Genomic DNA, 19,371 nt, shown 5'->3' with positions numbered 1-19,371 from the left:
CATGAAAACACTTTTGTTTAACTCCGCGGCCTACCTATCTTTCCATTTGCCCTCACCCCACACCCTTCACTTACAAAGTCAAAACCAGAGCAAGAGATGGTTGACTTAGGGAACTTGTTTCTGCAGGCCATCTATCATATAACCCCAGTGCTTGTCAGGCTGAGGCAGGAGGATTCAAAGATCCTGAGCTGGAAGCCAATCCACGTACATGGTGAGATATGAGATGAGGAAGGGAAGAAGAGACGAGGCGGGGGAGAGCTACAAAGAACAGTGGGGAGGGATTTGTTTTATGGAAAACTTTAAATTTCCCAGTAGCAACGTTAAGTTTCACCTCATGGACTCTGACCTCAGTGCTTAGGTTTGAGGAAATACAGCAATATTTGAACTTGAACTAGGAATCCAGGCTATAACGGGAGCAGTGCAGCCCCTGAGGCTCGGCAGTCAGCCCATCGATGGTCTTCTGATGTGGGCACACTTCAGAGTGGAGTTGTCTGATCGTGTAAACTGTCGGTGCAGCCCCCGAGGCTCAGCAGTCAGCCCATCGAGGGTCTTCTGATGTGGGCACACTTCAGAGCGGAGTTGTCTGATTGTGCAAACTGTCGGTGCAGCCCCCGAGGCTCAGCAGTCAGCCCACTGAGGGTCTTCTGATGTGGGCACACTTCAGAGTGGAGTTGTCTGATTATGCAAACTGTCCCACGATGAGTGAGGCCCTCTCCAAAGCATAATACCCAGGAAAGGCTAATTCTGCCCAACGAAAAGCCCTTGTAACTGTCAAATGAGCACACTACCAAGAGTCTAGAGCACTACCTGATCATTAGAGAACAGCCGTCCTAAGTGTCCTGTACACAGTCCTCCCTCCACTGAACAAACGTGGACTGGCTCAGCTGTGATATTTGATTTGCTGGGAGAGGCAGCGCAAACAACCGGCGTTGGTCAATGTATTATACGTGGACGGCGAACGTTCCAGCTGGCAGTGCTTTGTTTGCCAGGTTACCGAGCTATCGTCCTAACCAACCGTTAGCCAGCTGTATAAACTATGAAAATATGTGCTCTTTTTTTTTTCTTAAGTCAAAACTTTTTGGAAAATAAAGTAAATCTTAAAACTTTTTAAAGAGAAGTATTTCTTGAATTTTAAAAATTAATTATTGCATACTGGACATGGTGGCGCACACCTTTAATCCCTGCACTTGGGAGGCAGAGACAGGCAGATCTCTGTGAGTTCCAAATCAGCCTGGACTACATGCAAGTTCCCAGTCAGCCAGAGCTCCATGGTAAGACCCTATCCCAATAAACAAACAGATAAATAAATAAATACACAAATTCATGATTAGGTGGTGTATTCGCACGGCTTCAAATGAAAAGGTCCACCAGGCCGTTCTCTCAGCCATGTGGCTCTTCTCAGCAGCTCACAGGACTGGTTTGCCTTCATTTCCGTCTTTTCTTTTCTGTCTCCTCTCCTTGTCCCCACCCAACATTTGGTATTTGGGCTTATTAGTGAGTTTTTGTTTGCTTGGGTTTTTTGTTTGTTTGTTTGTGACAGCCCTATGTAGCCCTGGCTGGTCTGCCCTGGCCTGTGTAAGCATCCAAAGTGTTGAAATTACAGGCATGTACCATCCTCATATATATATATATATATATATATATATATATATATATATACACACACATATAATATATAGTATGCAATTGGTAACATTTTACAAGCTATTGCTACATTCTTTACTTTTAAAATATTTATAATTATGTTTCTGAATTAAATGGGAACAAGGAAAAATTTAAAGACAATGGAAATATCAAACCAACTGTGCAAGTTATCAGCTTTTTAAATAAATGAAGAGTTGAAGAGCCTTGGAAATAAACACAGAATGAACAAGAGCTTACAGAGTCTTTAATCTGTGTAGAGCACTGCACAGAAAACTGAGGTGGGTGAGGAGCTGAGAAAGATCTCGTTTCTGACTTCAGGAAAGAACACTGTGGAGGACGGCCCGGAACACAACAGACCCCACCATTCCGCTTTCACAAGCAAGTGCGATGGAAATCAGAAACTTTAACAAACTGTCTGCTATTTATTCTGGATGAAGTATTCCCAAAGGTACTTTTTAAAAAATCTGTTCTTTGTGTTTTTGAGACGGGGGTCTCTCTACATACCCCTAACTGTCCTGGGATTTTCTCTGCAGACCAGGTTAGCCTGGAGCTCACTGAGATCCGCCTGCCTCTGCTTCCTGAGTGCCAGGTTTAAAGACTTGCACCACTAAAGACACATTTTTTATACTGAAGATAGTGACCAGCATTGTCACCACTAATATGGGATGAGTAATGAGACAAAATTGACTCAAACTACTTAAAGGTAATTTATGCTTCATAAAGTACAATGTAAAACAAGATCGAATTTGCTTCTTTACATGGCGGAATACTAGACAAAAATTAAAATTAATCAACTGTATCTATATTTGTCAGTGCATACTGTGTATACCCATCCCAAAGTCTGAGGCCCCAAACATTGCAAAATGCAAACAGTTTTGAGCACTCGAGCCAGTGAGATGGCAGCAGGGGTGAAAGCGGAGGTCAGAGGACAAACTCTAACAAGGCAGTAATGGCTCACGTACTCGGGAGGCAGAGGCAGGCAGATCTCTGTGAGTTCGAGGCCAGCCTGGTCTACAAGAGCGAGTTCCAGGTCAGGCTTCAAAGCTACAGAGAAACCCTGTCTCAAAACAAAACAAAAGACGAAAACAAAAGGACAAACTCCTGTATCAATCCTCCAAGCTCGAGCAGAGTTAGAACACACAGACAAGGAGCGCTGGGATGTGCTTCTTTATGCCTTCAGGGCTAGGGTGGGGGACACGTCAGGAACACAGCAAATCAGCAGGAAGGAAGGCTGCCTGGGTGGACGCTTGATCAGTGGACCAGACAATAAGGGAAATGGGAGGACACGAAGGTTTTATAAAATGCCTAACCCAGAGACCACCTGCAAGGATCTCCAAATCTGGGCCAACCCATCCCAACAGCAGCAGTCAACTGGCTTCAACAGAGCTTTTTACTCCACTTCCTCCTTCTCTGCCAATGCTTTGCTCTCCTCACAGAACAATCTCCCCCACTTAAACTTTCACCTTGTTAGAGACAGGTTGTCTGTAGTCTCCCCGATTGCCGGCATGACAGTCGCTCGAATTCTACAGCTGGTTTTACCGGGTTCTGAGGACCTAGACCCAGGTCAAGTTTTCAGCATCACACCCTCCAGCAACCACCACCAGCCATCTCCCCGGCTCCAAGAAATGGCAATGCTCACATACCGCGCTCAACTCAATCGTGCTTTATAAACGTTGCAAAAGGTGGTAATGTCAATGTCCCAACCACGAGAAAGGGTTTTCTGTACGCTTGTGCAAGCAGCCACCAGTCACACGGTAAACACCGCTAAGTGCTTTCACATCGCACTGTGCTAACATAACATAACGTTATAAGAAAGCATCTTTTAATCCTATCTCATTCACTCCGCTACACGGACAGGAACATTGAGGTATAGGAAAAAATCGTCTTGCTCTAAATTACAGTTAAACATAGTTAATGACTGACAGAACCATCTTCCTGCACCGAGGTCACTGCCCTACACACCCTCTGCCACAAACACCCACGAGCGCAAACCTTGCTGGAGAACTTGACACACACTTCCTTTCACGCAGAGCGGATGGAACTCCCCGCAATAAAACGGGGTGCGGATTTCTCAGCACCCCGCTGCCCCGCTATAATCCAGTCTGTCGTTCCTTCCAGAGCCCCTACAGTTGGGCTAAACCATTTTCTTTCCAATTAAACTGTACCCCCGCCACACCCCTCCTATCTGCGGAGCAAAGCCCAACTGTGCTCTAGCGATTTTACAAGGCTGTTCTTGGATGGATATAAACGCCGATCACATTTCCAAGGGGGCCAAGAGTCCAGATGGTCCGTGCTGGGCGGACCTCCGAGACCGTCTCCCAGATCACACCCCGTGCACCCGGGGCAGGGGTGGCCAGCAGCTCTCTCACGCCTCCGCCCCGGGCCCCAGGGCTGCCCCTGGCCCAGAAACATGGCCAGGCCTACCTCCTCACGCCCCGGTTCCCATTCACCCGCGCGCTGAGCTTGACAGCTCCGGGGTCACGCGTCGGAGCCCCGCGCCCGGCGGGAGAGGCGCCCTGCCGCGCAGTCCCGGGGCACCCAGTGCAAGGCCCACAGCTGCAGGGGAGCTGTTGGAGCGCGGCGCGATGCTCGTGAGTCACCGACTGACGTGTGGCCCTCGCCGGGTTAGTTCCTCCAGCGCCACCTCAGCACTCAGTCAGCGAGCTTCCAGCCGGCCTACACCGCGGGCCAGGGCCAGCGCACCCCGTGGCTTCCGCTACTCCAGCGCCGCTCGATGACTCGGCGCTCCGCCCGACCGCTGCTCCTGCAGGCGCCCCCCCACACACACACACACACTCCGCGGAGCGCCGAACTGTCGATCGCTCCGCCCAGCCTCGGCCCCGCCCCGCCCCCTATCCTCCCCAGAGCGTTTCTGTTAGCCTCGGGCGGTTGCACTGAGCGCCTTCCGCTGTCGTGTCAGCTCGGGTAGTGGCGTCCATTTGGTCTGCTGAGCCTGGTGGTGTTCTCTCCTCTGCCGAAGCCCACTGTGAAGCCCGAGTTTTCCACGAGATGGTTGTTTCAGCCTTGCACTCAAGCTGAGACCAAGCACCTGCCCAGAGTGGTCCCTGGGATTAAGCCTGGCCACGCCTGCCAGGAGGCTCTGGTGGAGTGCGGAGTGACAAGACACATGTATTAGCTGAGCATTCTATTACCAAATTTGGGTGTCACTGTTTGTGAAAAGCCAGGTTCTGCCATTATCCTCCATAAGTCAATGAGAACAACAGAATTAATATAATGATAATAATCATCATTATTATTATTCAATGTGACCATATTGCAAAGAGGAACAAAGAGATCCAAGGATGTGCTCTCCCCAGGTCCATTTTGGAACCCATAAACTGAGGTTATAATATATAGGAAGAGTTCAATGTACATATCTAGATGCTCCAGATCAGGCTGTAGCCCTATTACTGTCTGGATTCCAGCCTCTCCAGTAAAGCGCCCGGTGTGAAATCTATTTCCAACACCAGGATTCAGCTTTGTCCTCCTCCCAGCATGAGATTAGTGGGGAAATTCCAGTTTTGAGTCCTTTGTTTCAATAGTCTAATAGATTGAGGGACTCAGATGTCTCTAGAATATCTTCATCTCAGCCACGCTGGTTGCAGCTCCGAGACCCAGGAAGGGAAAGAGGGGACTGTGCAGTTAGCTCCTACTGAAGTGTTTGGGTTTTGTTTTTAGATTTTATCTTTAGTGTGTGTGTGTGTGTGTTTGAGGTTGGTGTATATTAGAGTTCAGGGGCCCTTGGAATCCAGAAGAGGACATCAGAGACCCTGGGGCTGGAGTTACAGGCAACTGTACCTCCCGACAGGGTAATATTGACCCTAGCATGGAGCAGGAGAATGAGAAGCTGCACAAGTAGTCTGAGCAATGTAACTGCACTCATGTCTTCAACAAGAAAAAGATTATCACAAGTGAAACACTGAAAACATTTTTTAGTTTTCTGACACAGGGTCTTACACTGTACCTAGCTAGCTGACGCTGCCATAGGATTCACTGTGTAGTCCAGACTGGTCTCAAACTCATGTCAGTCCTCCTGCCTCAGCTTCCAGATTCTGGGATTAGAGGCGTGGTCCACTAGTCTGACCAAGTGACACTATTTAAACAATCTAGAAATCCACTGGGGTTTCTTGCTATAAAACCAATTGTAAACCACATCACACTTTGCAGCTTGTGACCTATTTTAGTTAAGGGTGAAGCTCGGGTTTGCAAGGGTCACATCATCCTGGAAGTACAGTGGGGTGGGTACTTTTGTACATGGAGGTGTGTGCCATCGTCTACCTTCCTTTCTGAGGTCAGAGTAATCTGTTTGTAAGTTGACCATTTGTGTCTGCTCTGCTAACACATCCATTTCTGACACATTTTTGATTGTGTCTTTTCTGAATGCCTCTCAGACAGCTGGGTAGAGAAGGATGAGAGGTATTCATCAAGAACTGGTGCCAGGGAAACTGGGCTGAAGTAGACAGAAATATAATTTATTGGCTAGAAGACTGGTGAAACTTATATAAGTAATGAATAAAGAATAGCTTCTGGGTTTCTAATTTTAGTAATTGGCTGGTTTGTTGTGGCACTTAATAAGGTGACTAAGGCTAGGGTGATGAGCACAAAATGCTTGGTCACACCTGCAAACTCTATCTCCAAAGGAGGGGTAAGTACATTTTAAAGTAGCCATTACTCTGTCTGTCATGAGTGCATTGGAAATCATGGAAGATCTCAAGAGAGGCATCTGGCTTTTAAAGTTACATACTACATTACTACATAGCCAGTGTTGAAAGTTAAACTAACTTCAAAAAACAGTGTTTAGCTGGGCATGGTGGACCACACCCAGGGTCAGTTGGTTTTAGCCCAGAATTCTACCAGACTTTCAAAGAAAGGCAATGTCAATACTCCTCAAATAATTTCACAAAATAGAAGCAGAAGGAATCTTGTCACATTCATATCTTGCGACCACAGTCACCCTGATACACAAGCCACACAGATTCAACAAAGAAAAAGAATTACAGATCAATTTCCCTCAGAAACACAAAAGCAAAAATACTCAATAAAATACTTGCAAACCAATCCAAGAACACATCAAAAAGATCATCAAGTAGCCTCCATTCCAGAGATGCAGGGATGGTTCAACATATGAAAATCAGTCACTGTAGTCCACAATATGAACAAACTGAGAGAAAAAACCACATGATCATCTCATTAGATGATGAAAAAGCCTTTGACAAAATCCAGCACCCCTTCATGATAAAAGTCTTGGAGAGATTAGGGATAAAAGGGACAGATCTAAACATAATAAAGGCAATTTACAGCAAGCTGATAACCAGCATTAAATTAAATGGAGAGAAACTCAAAGCAATTCTACTAAAATCAAGAACAAGACAAGGCTGTCCACTCTCTCCCTATCTATTCAATATAGTAACTGAATAAGGAATAATAAGACAACTGAAGGGGATCAAGGGGATACATATTGGAAAGGAAGAAGCCAACAGTTCTAAGTTGTTGTGTGTTTATTTGTTGTTGTTTTTTGCTTAACCAATGTTAAAAATCTCGTATTTCTATATGTAGGTAGTTAGTAAGGTATTTGTCATTTAACATTAAATGAAATGACCTCACCTTTTGCATTTCTGAGTTCCAGAACTGCACAAGAACCTTCTAAGGACTTGTCTCTCAGTGTGCAGTTCATTTTCCTATGTGCAAATGTCCAGGGGCTCCGTGGCTCTTCTAGTCAGCAGTGTGAACTGGCACACCCAAAGCCTTCCCAAGCAGGGCCGTTTGCCTGCTTTCGTTACTCTGATCTAAGGACTTACAGTTTATAATATAATATAAATAAGGTCATTTTTGTTGTGTTTTGTTTTTCGAGACAGGGTTTCTCTGTGTAGCTTTGGAGTGTGTCCTGGAGCTCACTCTGCAGACCAGGCTGGCCAAACTCACAGAGATCCGCCTGCGTCTGCCTCCCGAGTGCTAGGAATAAAGGCCTGCGCCACCACCACCGGCTAAAATAAGATCTTTCTATAGCTGACCCATCGGCTGCAGCATATGCGAAAACATCAAAACACAGACTATGAAGAATTACTAAGCCTTCTCACGGAAGGCAAGACCTTTCTGGAGGGATCCTGATGGATATTTAGCTGGCCATTTTGGCAACATTTCTTACCACATGGACTTGTTTTGTTCTTTTACTTGGTGATTTAATGATTATAAAGTACTGCCCTGCTCGGTATATGCTACCCATTGTAGTAGTAACTGCTTATTATCTATGCCCAGGGCTCATAACAACATCCAGGTATCTGTTCTAGTGCTCCTATTTATTTTATTGATCATTTTGTCTTTTGAGACAGAGTTTCTCTACATAGTCCTAGCTGAAATTCATTATGTAGACCAGACTGGCTTCAAACTCAGAGAGATCCACCTGCCTCTACCTCCTAATTGCTGACCTTAAAGGCATGCATCACCATGCCCTGCAGACCTCTTTTGTATATAAACAGATCAGAAGCCCAGAAACTCAACAATGTAGCAAATTGGGGGGCACTTTGGGTTATGTGAGACACTACTCCAGAAAAGGGGGCAAGTACTGGGGATGTAACTCAGTTGACAGAGTACTTACTTACCTGGCATGCATGAAACCCTAGGCTCAACCTTTGCTATCATATAAAACTTGACAAGATAGTGCCTGCTTGTAATTCCAGTATTCAACAGGTAGAAGTAGGAGGTTCAGAAGTTTAAGATCCTTCTTGAATATACAATAAATTTGAAGCTAGTCTGGAATACATGAGACTCAGATCTCATAATAATAATAATAGTAGTAACATAAAAAAATATTAGCTGGAGGTTTATCTCAGTGTTGAGTGTTTGCCTGGGCTCAATGCCCAGCATTATGCAAGAAGTGGTGATGGGGGGGAGCATGAGATCAGCTTGGCAAAGCTATTAGATGTGTGTGCAGGCATTTGTAGGACAGAGGACAACCCTGGGTATATTTCCTAGGAATATTCATCTTGTGATTTTTTTGGAGACAAGATCTCTCAGTGATTAAGTCAGGTTGGCTAGTCAGCAATTCCCAGAGATCCACCTTTCTCTACCTCCCCAGCACTGGAATTATAGGCTTATTTATTTATCATAATTTTTTTTATTGATCTTTAGGGAACTTTACATCGTGCACCCCAATCCCACTCATCTCCCTGTCCTCGCACATCCTCCCTCCACCCGTGTAATCTCCCCCCAAAAGAAAATAAAGAATAGGGCTGGAGAGATGGCTCAGAGGTTAAGAGCATTGGCTGCTCTTCCAGAGGTCCTGAGTTCAATTCCCAGCAACCACATGGTGGCTCACAACCATCTGTGATGGGATCTGGTGCCCTCTTCTGACCTGCAAGTATATACATGCAAGCAGAACACTGTATACATGTGATAAATAAATAAAGATTTATTTAAAAAAAAAATAAGCCGGGCGGTGGTGGCGCACGCCTTTAATCCCAGCACTCGGGAGACAGAGGCAGGCAGATCTCTGTGAGTTCGAGGCCAGCCTGGTCTACAAAAGCTAGTTCTGGGACAGGCTCCAAAGCCACAGAGAAACCCTGTCTCGAAAAACCAAAAAAAAATAAATAAATAAAATAAAATAAAAATAAATAAATAAATAAAAAATAAAATAAAGAATAAAATTAGAACTTGGGGGAAAAAGTCTTGCCGGCCCCTGTGGGCACGACCTGCTCCTCTACCGACTGCAATTTTTCCTCACACCCATGCCAGCTGTCAAGTCTCCAGCTCTGCTGCACAGTTGGTCAGGCCGCCAGCTCCCCTGTGCCCATGCCAGCTCTCCTGTGCTGCCCAGGCAAGGGACAGGACCAGCTCTCCCTAGCCATGCCTCTGCCTCTGCACTGCACAGGTGAGGAGGGGCTTTATGGAGTAGTACAGACCACGGACATCTGCATGGCTTTTGGTGAAAACACGGGCCATGTACATCGACACAGACCCCAGCTGCAGTAGGGCCACAGATCCAGACATGATCCCTGGCAGCAGCAGGGGCCTGGACATCAACACGGCCTCAGGAGGCAGCGTAGGCCACCGGATCAATATGGTCACCTGCAGCAGCACAGCCTACAGACATCAACATGGCTTCAAGCAGCAGCACACACCACGGTCGTCTGAATGGTTTTCAGTGGTAATGTGGGCCATCGACATCAACACAGACCCCAGCTGTGGCAGGGTCACAGACCTAGCCCCTCAGCAGCAGTATGGGCCTGGGCATAACTATGGCCTCTCACATCAGGCTGTTCCTCACAGTCATCACGTAGCCAGTTCCGCCTCGCTTCACAGCACACAAACCATTCCACTTCTCTTACTGTCCCCAAACTTAACTTTTTAATGTGAGCATTAGGTATTCTAACTTATGACTTCACGCCTGCCAGAGAAGCGCTTACCAACTGAGCTATCTCCCTAGCCCGCGGAGCTAGCTACTACTCTCTCTCTCTCCCTCTCTATATATTATACGTGTGTGTGTGTGTGTGTGTGTGTGTGTGTATTACTGAGGCATCCATAAATAGCTAAATCAAGTGTTGACTTGGCATTTTTCTGAAATAGAAACTGCCATTAAGTTAAAGAAAGAACACACTATCAGTGCCTACTCGGAAGGTGCCTGTCCACAATCCCTGAAAACCTAGCACCAAGACTGTGCCTAACAAACACATGGGTAACTGCCAGGTGGGCTGCGCTAGCTCTCTAGGGCCTTTAGACAGGCGGGGACAGTGGCTAGGTGGTGGGATATGTGTGGGAAAGGGAGGCAGAGGCAGGGAGATCTCTGTGAGTTCGAGACCAGCCTGGTCTACAAGAGGAGTTCCAGGACAGGCTCCAAAGCCACAGAGAAACCCTGTCTCGAAAAAACAAAACAAAACAAAATAAATAAACACAAGCAGGGCAGGTGGAGCGTGAGGCAGGATCCTCAACAGCTTTCTGGATTTAATCGATTTGGAAGCTAGGCTTACTTTTCTTCCCTGTTTTCTAGTTTGTGTTTGCTTGTTTGTTTTGTTTGGGATGCTAGTGCTCTGCCACTGTGCCGCCTTCTGACGCTAATGCCAATGTGTTTATAGCTACAGTGAGTCTTTCCTTCCAATGCCTGTTCCTTGCAGTCGTGCAGTCAGAAGATCAATAGACCTGAATGTCAGGGAGACCCGCCAAATTCATCATTCTGATCCCCAACTCCAACTCACTGATGAGGGCTACCTGGAGGACAATGTCCAGATGATCCTGGGGCTGAATAAGAGTGTGGAGGAAGGAGTTCTTGGGTGTGTGCTGAGCTGTTTGGACGGGGCCAGAAGAGAGGTGGAGGCGGCATTACGTAGTTCCCGTCTCTGTTTTGAGTCCCGAAGAAGATAATTACAGGGTGGAAAAAATGAGTGATCAGCTGGGCATGGTGAATTAGGCCTGCCTGGAATCCTAGCCCTCCAGAGACAGAGAATCAACATGGGTTAGAGCCCAGCCTGGACTACAATGAGCTAAAGAGTATCCTGGAGTCCCTATTTCAAAACCAAAACAAACAACAAAAACTGAGTAGCCAATTACCATATCCACCTGAATATCCACCTGTAGCTGTCAACCTCCACTTCGTTGTTCTCATTCATAGCACTTCGGATTGACAGGCTGTCTGAGGGTCTGGGGGTAAAGCTGGCTGTCCACTCTATTGTTTATACTCTCCTGATGAAGCGGAAGAAGGCAGAAAAGAGCAACTTTCAGTACGGGTCTGTTGGTGTGCTTAGTGTTCACTTAGAGCACCACTTGTCCTGCCTACTGCCAAGCATGACCTCACTTGCTTCCCGGAACACAGAGACCCAAACAACCGGCCCTTGCTCTTAACAACCTGACTGACTCATCTTGCTTGCTCACCTCAGATTGAGGCATTAGAGTATAAAATGGGAACACAGACTGGACCCAGCACTGGGGCCTTTTGGGTGCTGTCCTGGCTTCGGCTCGCTGTTGATCCAGGCTCTCTTCCACTCTCATTGGCGCTGGAGTTTACTCCTGAAAGGTTCCTGGAGCATTCAGAACAGAGAAGAGCTCCTATTGCACTAAGTGGCCTTCTGCAGCTGTGTTACACAGAGGAGCATCCCCACCACCCAGGAAAGAGCATAAGGGTTAAGATTACGTTGTCTGGAGCTGGAGAGATGGCTCAGAGGTTAAGAGCACTGACTGCTGTTCTAGAGGTCCTGAGTTCAATTCCCAGCAACCACATGGTGGCTCACAACCATCTGTGGTGAGGTCTGGTGCCCTCTTCTGGCCTGCAGGCATACACACAGACAGAATATTGTATACATAATAAATAAATAAATATTTAAAAAAAAAAGATTACGTTGTCTGAGCCGGGGCAGTGGGGGGCAGTGGTGGGCAGTGGTGGCGCACACCTTTAATTCCAGCACTCAGGAGGCAGAGATAGGCGGATCTCTATGAAGGGCCCTCTTGGTCTACAAGAGCTAGTTCTAGGACGGTGAGGGCTGTTACACAGAGAAACCTGTCTCAAAAAACTTAAAAAAGAAAAGAAAAGAAAAGAAAGATTACATTGTCAGAGCAGTGCTTAGCCTACTCTGTAGAGTCTCAGGTCAGTAGAGCGAGAGACTGCCTCAAAACAAAACTGAACAACGTGAAAAGAACTTGAGGAATGACATCTAAGGATGACCTCTGACCTCTACACAGTTGTGTACAATGTGCAAGTGGGCCTGCATTTACATATGTACTCACACACACACACACACACACACACACGATTGACTATATTGGCTGAAAGAATTCAGAAACATCCTAAAACATCAACTTTAGTCTGAGATTAAAATATAGGTTGGCTAAAGTATTCATGACTGCAACACGAGCCTTTTTGAAACTCATATTTCAGAGCTATTTAATGATTCGTATTGCTGCAGTTACCACTCACCAAGCTTTTCATAGTTCCATGATGGCAAGCCGACTCTATGCTAGTGTTCCCAGCTACAGAAGAGACATGCAAATAAACACAATGTTGTTGGGTTTGTTTCTGTGGAATATCACTCTTTATTTGGGAATTTAAAGTGTAATTTTCGCTATGGACTATGAAGATAAATTGTTCTATCTAGATGTTAGAGAAATGGTATAAGCAAGGAAACACTCAGACATTCCTGATGTGGGGTTTCCCCTCTGTATACTGTGAATACCATTGGTTAATAAAGAAACTGCTTTGGGCCTATTGCAGAGCAGAACAGGGCAAGGCGGGAATTCCAAGCCATAGAGAAGGAGAGAGTAGGCAGAGTCAGGGAGAAGCTATGTAACCACTACAGGAGACAGACATCAGACACTGGACAGAACCTTACTGGTAGGCCACAACCACGTGGCAATACACAGATTAATAAAATGGGTTAATTTAAGATGTAATAAATTATGTAATATTAGCTTATGCATAAGCTAATAGACCAAGCAGTGCTTTAATTAATACAGTTTCTGTGTGGTTATTTCGGGTCTGGGTGGCCGAGAATGAACAAGCAGCCTCTGCCTACACATTCCTTGCTAACAGAAGTTTAAAAATTTGTACTTCCTGGAAAAAACTAGTTTACTTTTAACTTTGGCTCTACAATATAAAGTTGAGTCAACATAATTGTTCTCTAAAATAATGTTCCAGTGAAAATTATACAAGTTTGTTCTGTTGAATTTCCTGGTACTTAACTAGGTGCTTAACTAGGGCTCAATATCCACAAATCCTAGGAAAGACTTCATGATGTCCCAACAGGGGCTAAGGAGATTATCCGGTACTGGCTCACTGAGGGACCACCGAGGAACGGCCCATGTTCGTTGTATAAATACCATATGTTAATCAGCTGTGCTCCTTGAGCATCCAAGTCACATTTGGTGGCAAGCATGCAGCTAAGGTTGAAGGAAAGGCCCCACGGGATCTTGATGTGTAGCTCAGGTTGGCCTCCACTCTGCAGCTCAAACTGCCATCAAACCTGCTGTCCTTCCTTCCGCCTTAGTCCGTGAATGCTGAGATTACAAGAATGTGACACCAGGCCTAATGGTTCAAGCAGGCCGTTTAATATCTGAGAGAAACTGGATATAGTGGCTTGGTCTTGGAGAAGACCTTGAGTCCAGGAACTCAAGAGTAGCCTGGTCTGCATCATAAGACTCCATCTCAACAAAGCAACGCTACATGAATGAATGTGTAAGGCATATCCAAATGCACATAATTAATATCTCTAAAGCCTTGGCATGAACAAAAGGTCTCAACTTCTCTGCTCTGCATTTCCCGTGCCCCTACTGGGATAGCGTCAGTTCTATGTCTCAGGTCATTCCTTGTTCTTCTTTACATCTTGTCCTGTCCATGAATGTGGGCACTGCCATGATTGGGCTTTGGCCCATCCCTGGTCCTCTATACACTGTGTCCTCAGAACTTCTATTCTTTTTTTTTTTTTTTGGAAAGATTTATTTATTTATTCTGTATACAACATTCTCCCTCCACGTATGCCCACATGCCAGAGGAGGGCACCAGATCTCATTACAGATGGTTGTGAGCCACCATGTGGTTGCTGGGAATTGAACTCAGGACCTCTGGAAGAGCAGCCAGTGCTCTTAACCTCTGAGCCATCTCTCCAGCCCCAGAACTTCTATTCTTAAGCTTTCCATTTGGACTTCCATGGAGATAAAGCCTGGATATCCACTCCGGCAGCAGCCTCCCCAATCTGGGTCCACACTTAGAGTTGCCATCAAGGTACTCCCCCACCTCAATCTCAGTACACAGAGATTTTGGTTCCATTTTCCCCCTTTTCTCATTTTTTCTCTTCTCTTTTTTATTTCTCTCCTCTCCTCTCCCCTCCCCTCCCCTCCTCTCCCCTCCTTTCCCCTCCTCTCCTCTTCTCTCCCCCATGTCCCTTCTCCAGGATCTCACAGGTACCAGGCTAGCGTCAACACTCACTCGACAACCTTGAATTTTTAATACCCCTGCCTCACTTCCCATTGCTGGGCTGGGCTACTTCACCGTGCTTGGGTTTATGTAGTGCTGGGGTTGAGCACAGGGCTTTGCTAATGTTAGACAAGCACTCTACCACTGAACTACACCCCAGCCTGAGGCTCTCGGCCTTCAGGCTTCCTTTCTGCTTCCTGTGGTTGTGCTGAACCGAGCCTGTCTTTGCTTTTCAATCCTATTTATCCTGAAACTTAATCTGAACTCTATCCAAAGAAACTCCTACCTCCACTGGATTTCTGTAGCATTTGGCTTGAGTACCCATTTCATATTTATGAATTATCCGGTGCTTTAAAATGGCTATGTTTACAGCTGTGACATTTAGCATCACTGTTGGTATTCTGTGAAAACCAGTTGTACTAGTTACTTCCTTATCTGTGACCTAGTTCTCTAATCAGATCCCAAGTTCTCTGAAGCTAGTCCTCTATGCTTCTCTCGGAGGGTCCCCGAATCAGTACCTGTGTAAGAAATGTACTCAACAAAAGCTGAGACATCTAACAGAGGTCCCGCACATCTCCGGTTTCTCTCTGTGGCCCATATCACTGCGTAATCAACCTCCTTGGTCATCCTCCACCAATTAGGCCTAAATATCCTTTTCTCAAAATAAAACTATAATGATGGTGTGTACAGATGTATTTGCACACTCACACATGCTATGGCAGACATGTGGAAGTTGGAGAAAATTTTGGGGAATTGCTTCTCTTTCTCCATTGTGGGATCTGGAGATCAAACTCAGGTTGTCAGGCTTACACAGCCAGCACTTTTATCCACTGGGCCATCTAGCCGGCTCCACGGTATCGCCTCGTCTTTTTAAAGATTAAGTATGAAAATTAGTAACGAGCTGAACAAGGACAAAGTCAGTGTTGTTATAAGATAGAGGTATGGAGGCAGAAAGTAACTGGAGATGTGGCTGAGAAATGGAACAAGGGCGTATCAGCAAGGGCCACCGTGAGGGAGTTGGGCATTCTCCTCTCGGTATTTTGAATTAGGGGCGATAGGCTGGGAAGAGGAGGGACTAGAGGAAAATGGTATTTCCAAGTGATGGTAGCAGGAACTAAGAAAGCGAATCCTGCTGGGTGTGGTGGCACACACTTGGGATCCTAGCATTTGGATCTGAAATGGGAAGACTGCTGTGAGCTCCAGAACAGCAGGGGCTGCACAGTGAGATCCTGACTCAAGAGAGAGGAGCGAGAGGGCAGGGAAGAAGAGAGGAGAGACGAATGAATCCTGAGAACGGAATCCAAAGAACGTGGAGGAAGAATGGATAGAGCCAGATGGTAGAAATGATAGAGGGGGTGGGGTCCAGCCTTCCTAGTTCAGTATATGGGTGATCAGCAATGCCATTTTCTAAACCTGAAGAGAGAGAGACTTGGGGATGAGCTCTGGATGGGAAGGTGGGTGCTCTCGTTTTGGATTTGTTGAGTCTGTAGAACCTTAGGAGATTTTCATGAAGTTAGGGATCCAGAGGAAACAAGGGTTAGAACTACAGATTTGTCATGGACATGATTAATTCCACTACCTAATACCCATTTGTTTGCTTGTTTTGTTTGTTTTTAATATACTTCTCACTCAGTTCAAGGCGCCGCCTAACTGTCCTTCTGGTTTTGTTTTGTCTTGGTTTTGTTCTTATTGTTTTTCCCAGCCGAGTTTCCCACGTCTGGGGAAATCTCAGGAACAGACACATGTGGAGTGCGATGGATAAACCTTGTCCAGTATGGGAATGTAGTGGATAAACCTTGTCTTGGGAAAGCCACCTTTGTGACCATGGTATCTCCCCTGCCAGGGAAGTGTCCAGCTATACTTTTTGCTTCCCTATTTCTCTGCCCTGACTCCCAGTTGCTTTTGGTCAATTCCTTTTTATTTTACTTTATTTTTTTAATTGATTTATTTTTATTTATTTATTTTGGTTTTTCAAGACAGGGTTTCTCTGTAGCTTTGGAACCTGTCCTGAAACTCGCTCTTGTAGACCAGGCTGGCCTGGAACTCACAGAGATCTGCCTGCTTCAGTCTCCTGAATGCTGGGATTAAAGGCGTGCGCCACCACTGCCCGGCTAACTCTATTTTATAAAGTTGCCTTCTGTACTTGCAAGTTCCACATCCATGGATCTAAAGAATTATCGATAGGAATATTTGGGGAAAATGTGTCTGTGCTAGAATGTGTGGGCTTCTTGTCATTATTTGTTACAGCATAAAAACTGCGTACTGTTTCCGCCGTACCGAGTATTGTACATGATTAGAGGAGATTTAGCCGTACGGGGATGTGAGAAGGTCATCGCTGTACGACAGCACCCTCATTTTCTACAAGGGGCTTGAACACCCCCTGGTTCTTGAGAGCCTTCATGCACCCTGGATCCCATCTCCCCGCGACCAAAGGCTGACTTGACAGCTGTTGCTATTTCTTCGTTATGTGTTTTGACTGTCTAGGTCTCAGACCATTAGTCTCAAACATCATGAAATCAAATTTAATAAGGTAGAAAGTTCTGTGGAAACCTCACCTCGCTCTGTGATACTTTGTCCTGGACATGAGTGTGCCTTTCTGGACCCATCCCCTTTCTCACTCACTCCCACTGTCCCCACAGCCCCAGCACCTGTTCTCCCTCCAGCAACTCTTGGTGTTCTTAAGGTTTCCTAAAGTACTTCTTCTTTCTTCTTTTTGAGACAGAGTGGCACACTGGTCTGGAATCACAATGGAGTCAAGGATGACAAACTCTAATCCTTCTGCCCCCACCTTCTAAGTGCTGGGGGATTGCAAGCATACACACAACACAAGCCTCTTCGAAACATCCCACTTCCAGGGCTCACAGGACCCCTGATTCCTATCTGTCTGTGACCTCTCTAGAATCTGTATTTCCTCAGATCCCTGTGGAAAAAGCTGACTCCTGGGTTTATGTACCCAGGCTTCTTCCGTGCCATTTTAATATTCATGCCTGATCTCATGTGCTGGCGTGGCTTAGCCTTCATTGAAAGTGATTCCAAGTCTGAAGATGTAGTGGAGGATCCCCAAGCCAGGGCCACTAACCAGCTGCTTAAAGGTCAACTTCGTTTGTCCCAGACATCACAAGTCAATCTTGCCCAAATACAGATATCTTTGTCCTCCTACACCTGGGCGTTCTCCTCAACCACAGTTCCCAGTGAGTGGAATCCTGACCTATCCAATGACCTGAGAGACATATTTGCCTCCCTCTGCCCTTTCTCTCTCATTTTCTGTAGGCCATAAAGTATTATGAGACTTAAAAATAGCCAGAGTGGTTGCTTAGCCTGACTCTGGTCCTTGTAATTACAGACAACCGGTGCACGCTAGCCTCTCACTGAAGACACGGGGGGGGGGGGGGGTGGACAATTTAATTTTAGGCCAAAGCTCAAAAAGTCTAAACTTGAATTTAACTGCTAAACAATAAAAATAATGCATATTTTATTAAAGACATTGAACTTGAACTTGGCCCTCACTGCCTCGGTGCCACAGCTGGCCGTAGACTGTGAGGAAGGCAACTTCACTCACCACGACCCCGCTGACCTAAACTCCTGGAATGAATGACACCACCTAACTGAAAATGTCTCTTTTAAAAAATTGTTTCTGATTTCTTCACTCTTAAAAAAAAATTACTGGCACATATTGGTGAGACGGAGTAATAGGCTTCATAAAGACAGGTTTTCTTTCCAGTTTGGCTAAGTTCACCCTCCCCACACACACACACACTCCCTTTCTCTTGCCGCTGCTTCTCATTCCTTCCTCTGATAGGTTCTTCCAACCGTTTCCTAACTATAGGTGACCTTTACACCTAGCAGTTCGACTTAAATGTAATGATGCCCTGGAGCATGGAGCTGCTCAGATGCCTCAGTCAAAGCCTAGCTTAAACATACATTCTAATACAGTGTACCATGTGGTGTGGCTAAAGATTGATCAGCACGGAGATCCCTTTTCATTTGGGCTTAGATACTAATTAACTCAAAGAAAATGCGACCCCCAACATATGGTCATTCAAAAACTCAGATGTAGGAGTATCTATTACGGCGGGTCTATGTGTCATGTTTCAAAACTAAAAAATGAAGTTACAGCAAACACTGTACCTTTTGGAAAGAAACCGTATTTTTGAAGCAAGGAATTCAAAAAGTAAAAGCAAAACTTGTTTTATCTGAAAGCAACAGGAATCGGCAAGAAAGAGTCTGTTTTTAGGAGGAGGAGCGGATGGGGGAGCCGAGGGGAGGGAAGGGAGATACTGAGACGAGAGAGGGCAGAGGGGAAACTGAGGTCAGGATGTAAAAATAAATAAATAATAATAAAAAGAGTTTGTTTTTCTTTCTGTTTGGAAATGCAAAGAGACCACTGGAGCCAGGGCGATGACAGAGACACAAACCAGGACTGTACAGTGACTAACCACAGAGTGACGAGCCAGCGTGAGCAGGGCACAGACATTTAAAAACGAACAGACGTGACAGATTGAAAACCAAAGCTTTCCCCTTCCTCCTTTCGATGGCCCTGGTGTCTGAGAGCAAAGCCACAGTGCTCGAGAGGCCCGGCCTTACTCACATGAGGTCCTGGGTAACCCAGCTCCCTGTGGAGATATGTGCGTGCTTCCATTCTGTGGTACAATTGTCCCCCGAGTTGTGGTTAGAATCGCCGAGCAGCTTTCTGTCCTCCTGGGTTAGCTGGCACGAAGTGGTCATTAGCAAGCACCTGTGTTCCAAACTAACGCTCAAGCCCCGCCTTTTTGAGAAGGGTGTGTGTGTGTGTGTGTGTATGTGTGTGTGTGTGTGTTTCTGAACACTTCCTGTGT

General features: G+C 45.9%; 1 protein-coding gene across 2 annotated transcripts in view; it reads right to left on the bottom strand.

Moving 5' to 3' along the window:
• Gne (glucosamine (UDP-N-acetyl)-2-epimerase/N-acetylmannosamine kinase) overlaps positions 1-19,180 on the bottom strand; it is a 47,116-nt gene extending 27,936 nt beyond the window's left edge. Inside the window, exon 1 of one of the 2 annotated variants that reach the window (XM_057790431.1) lies at positions 19,125-19,180. In XM_057790431.1, the coding sequence (XP_057646414.1) occupies positions 19,125-19,175 (51 nt within the window). In that variant the 5' untranslated portion in view covers positions 19,176-19,180. Of the gene's footprint in view, positions 1-4,068; positions 4,365-19,124 lie in introns of those variants that run through there. The other variant, XM_057790432.1, reaches the window with a different exon arrangement.
• Positions 19,181-19,371: the final 191 nt, after the last annotated feature.

Source organism: Chionomys nivalis, chromosome 16, assembly GCF_950005125.1.
Source record: "Chionomys nivalis chromosome 16, mChiNiv1.1, whole genome shotgun sequence".
NCBI classification, from domain to species: domain Eukaryota; kingdom Metazoa; phylum Chordata; class Mammalia; order Rodentia; family Cricetidae; genus Chionomys; species Chionomys nivalis.
Note: the sequence above shows the minus strand (reverse complement) of the source record. Positions and strands in the feature narration are given on the sequence as shown.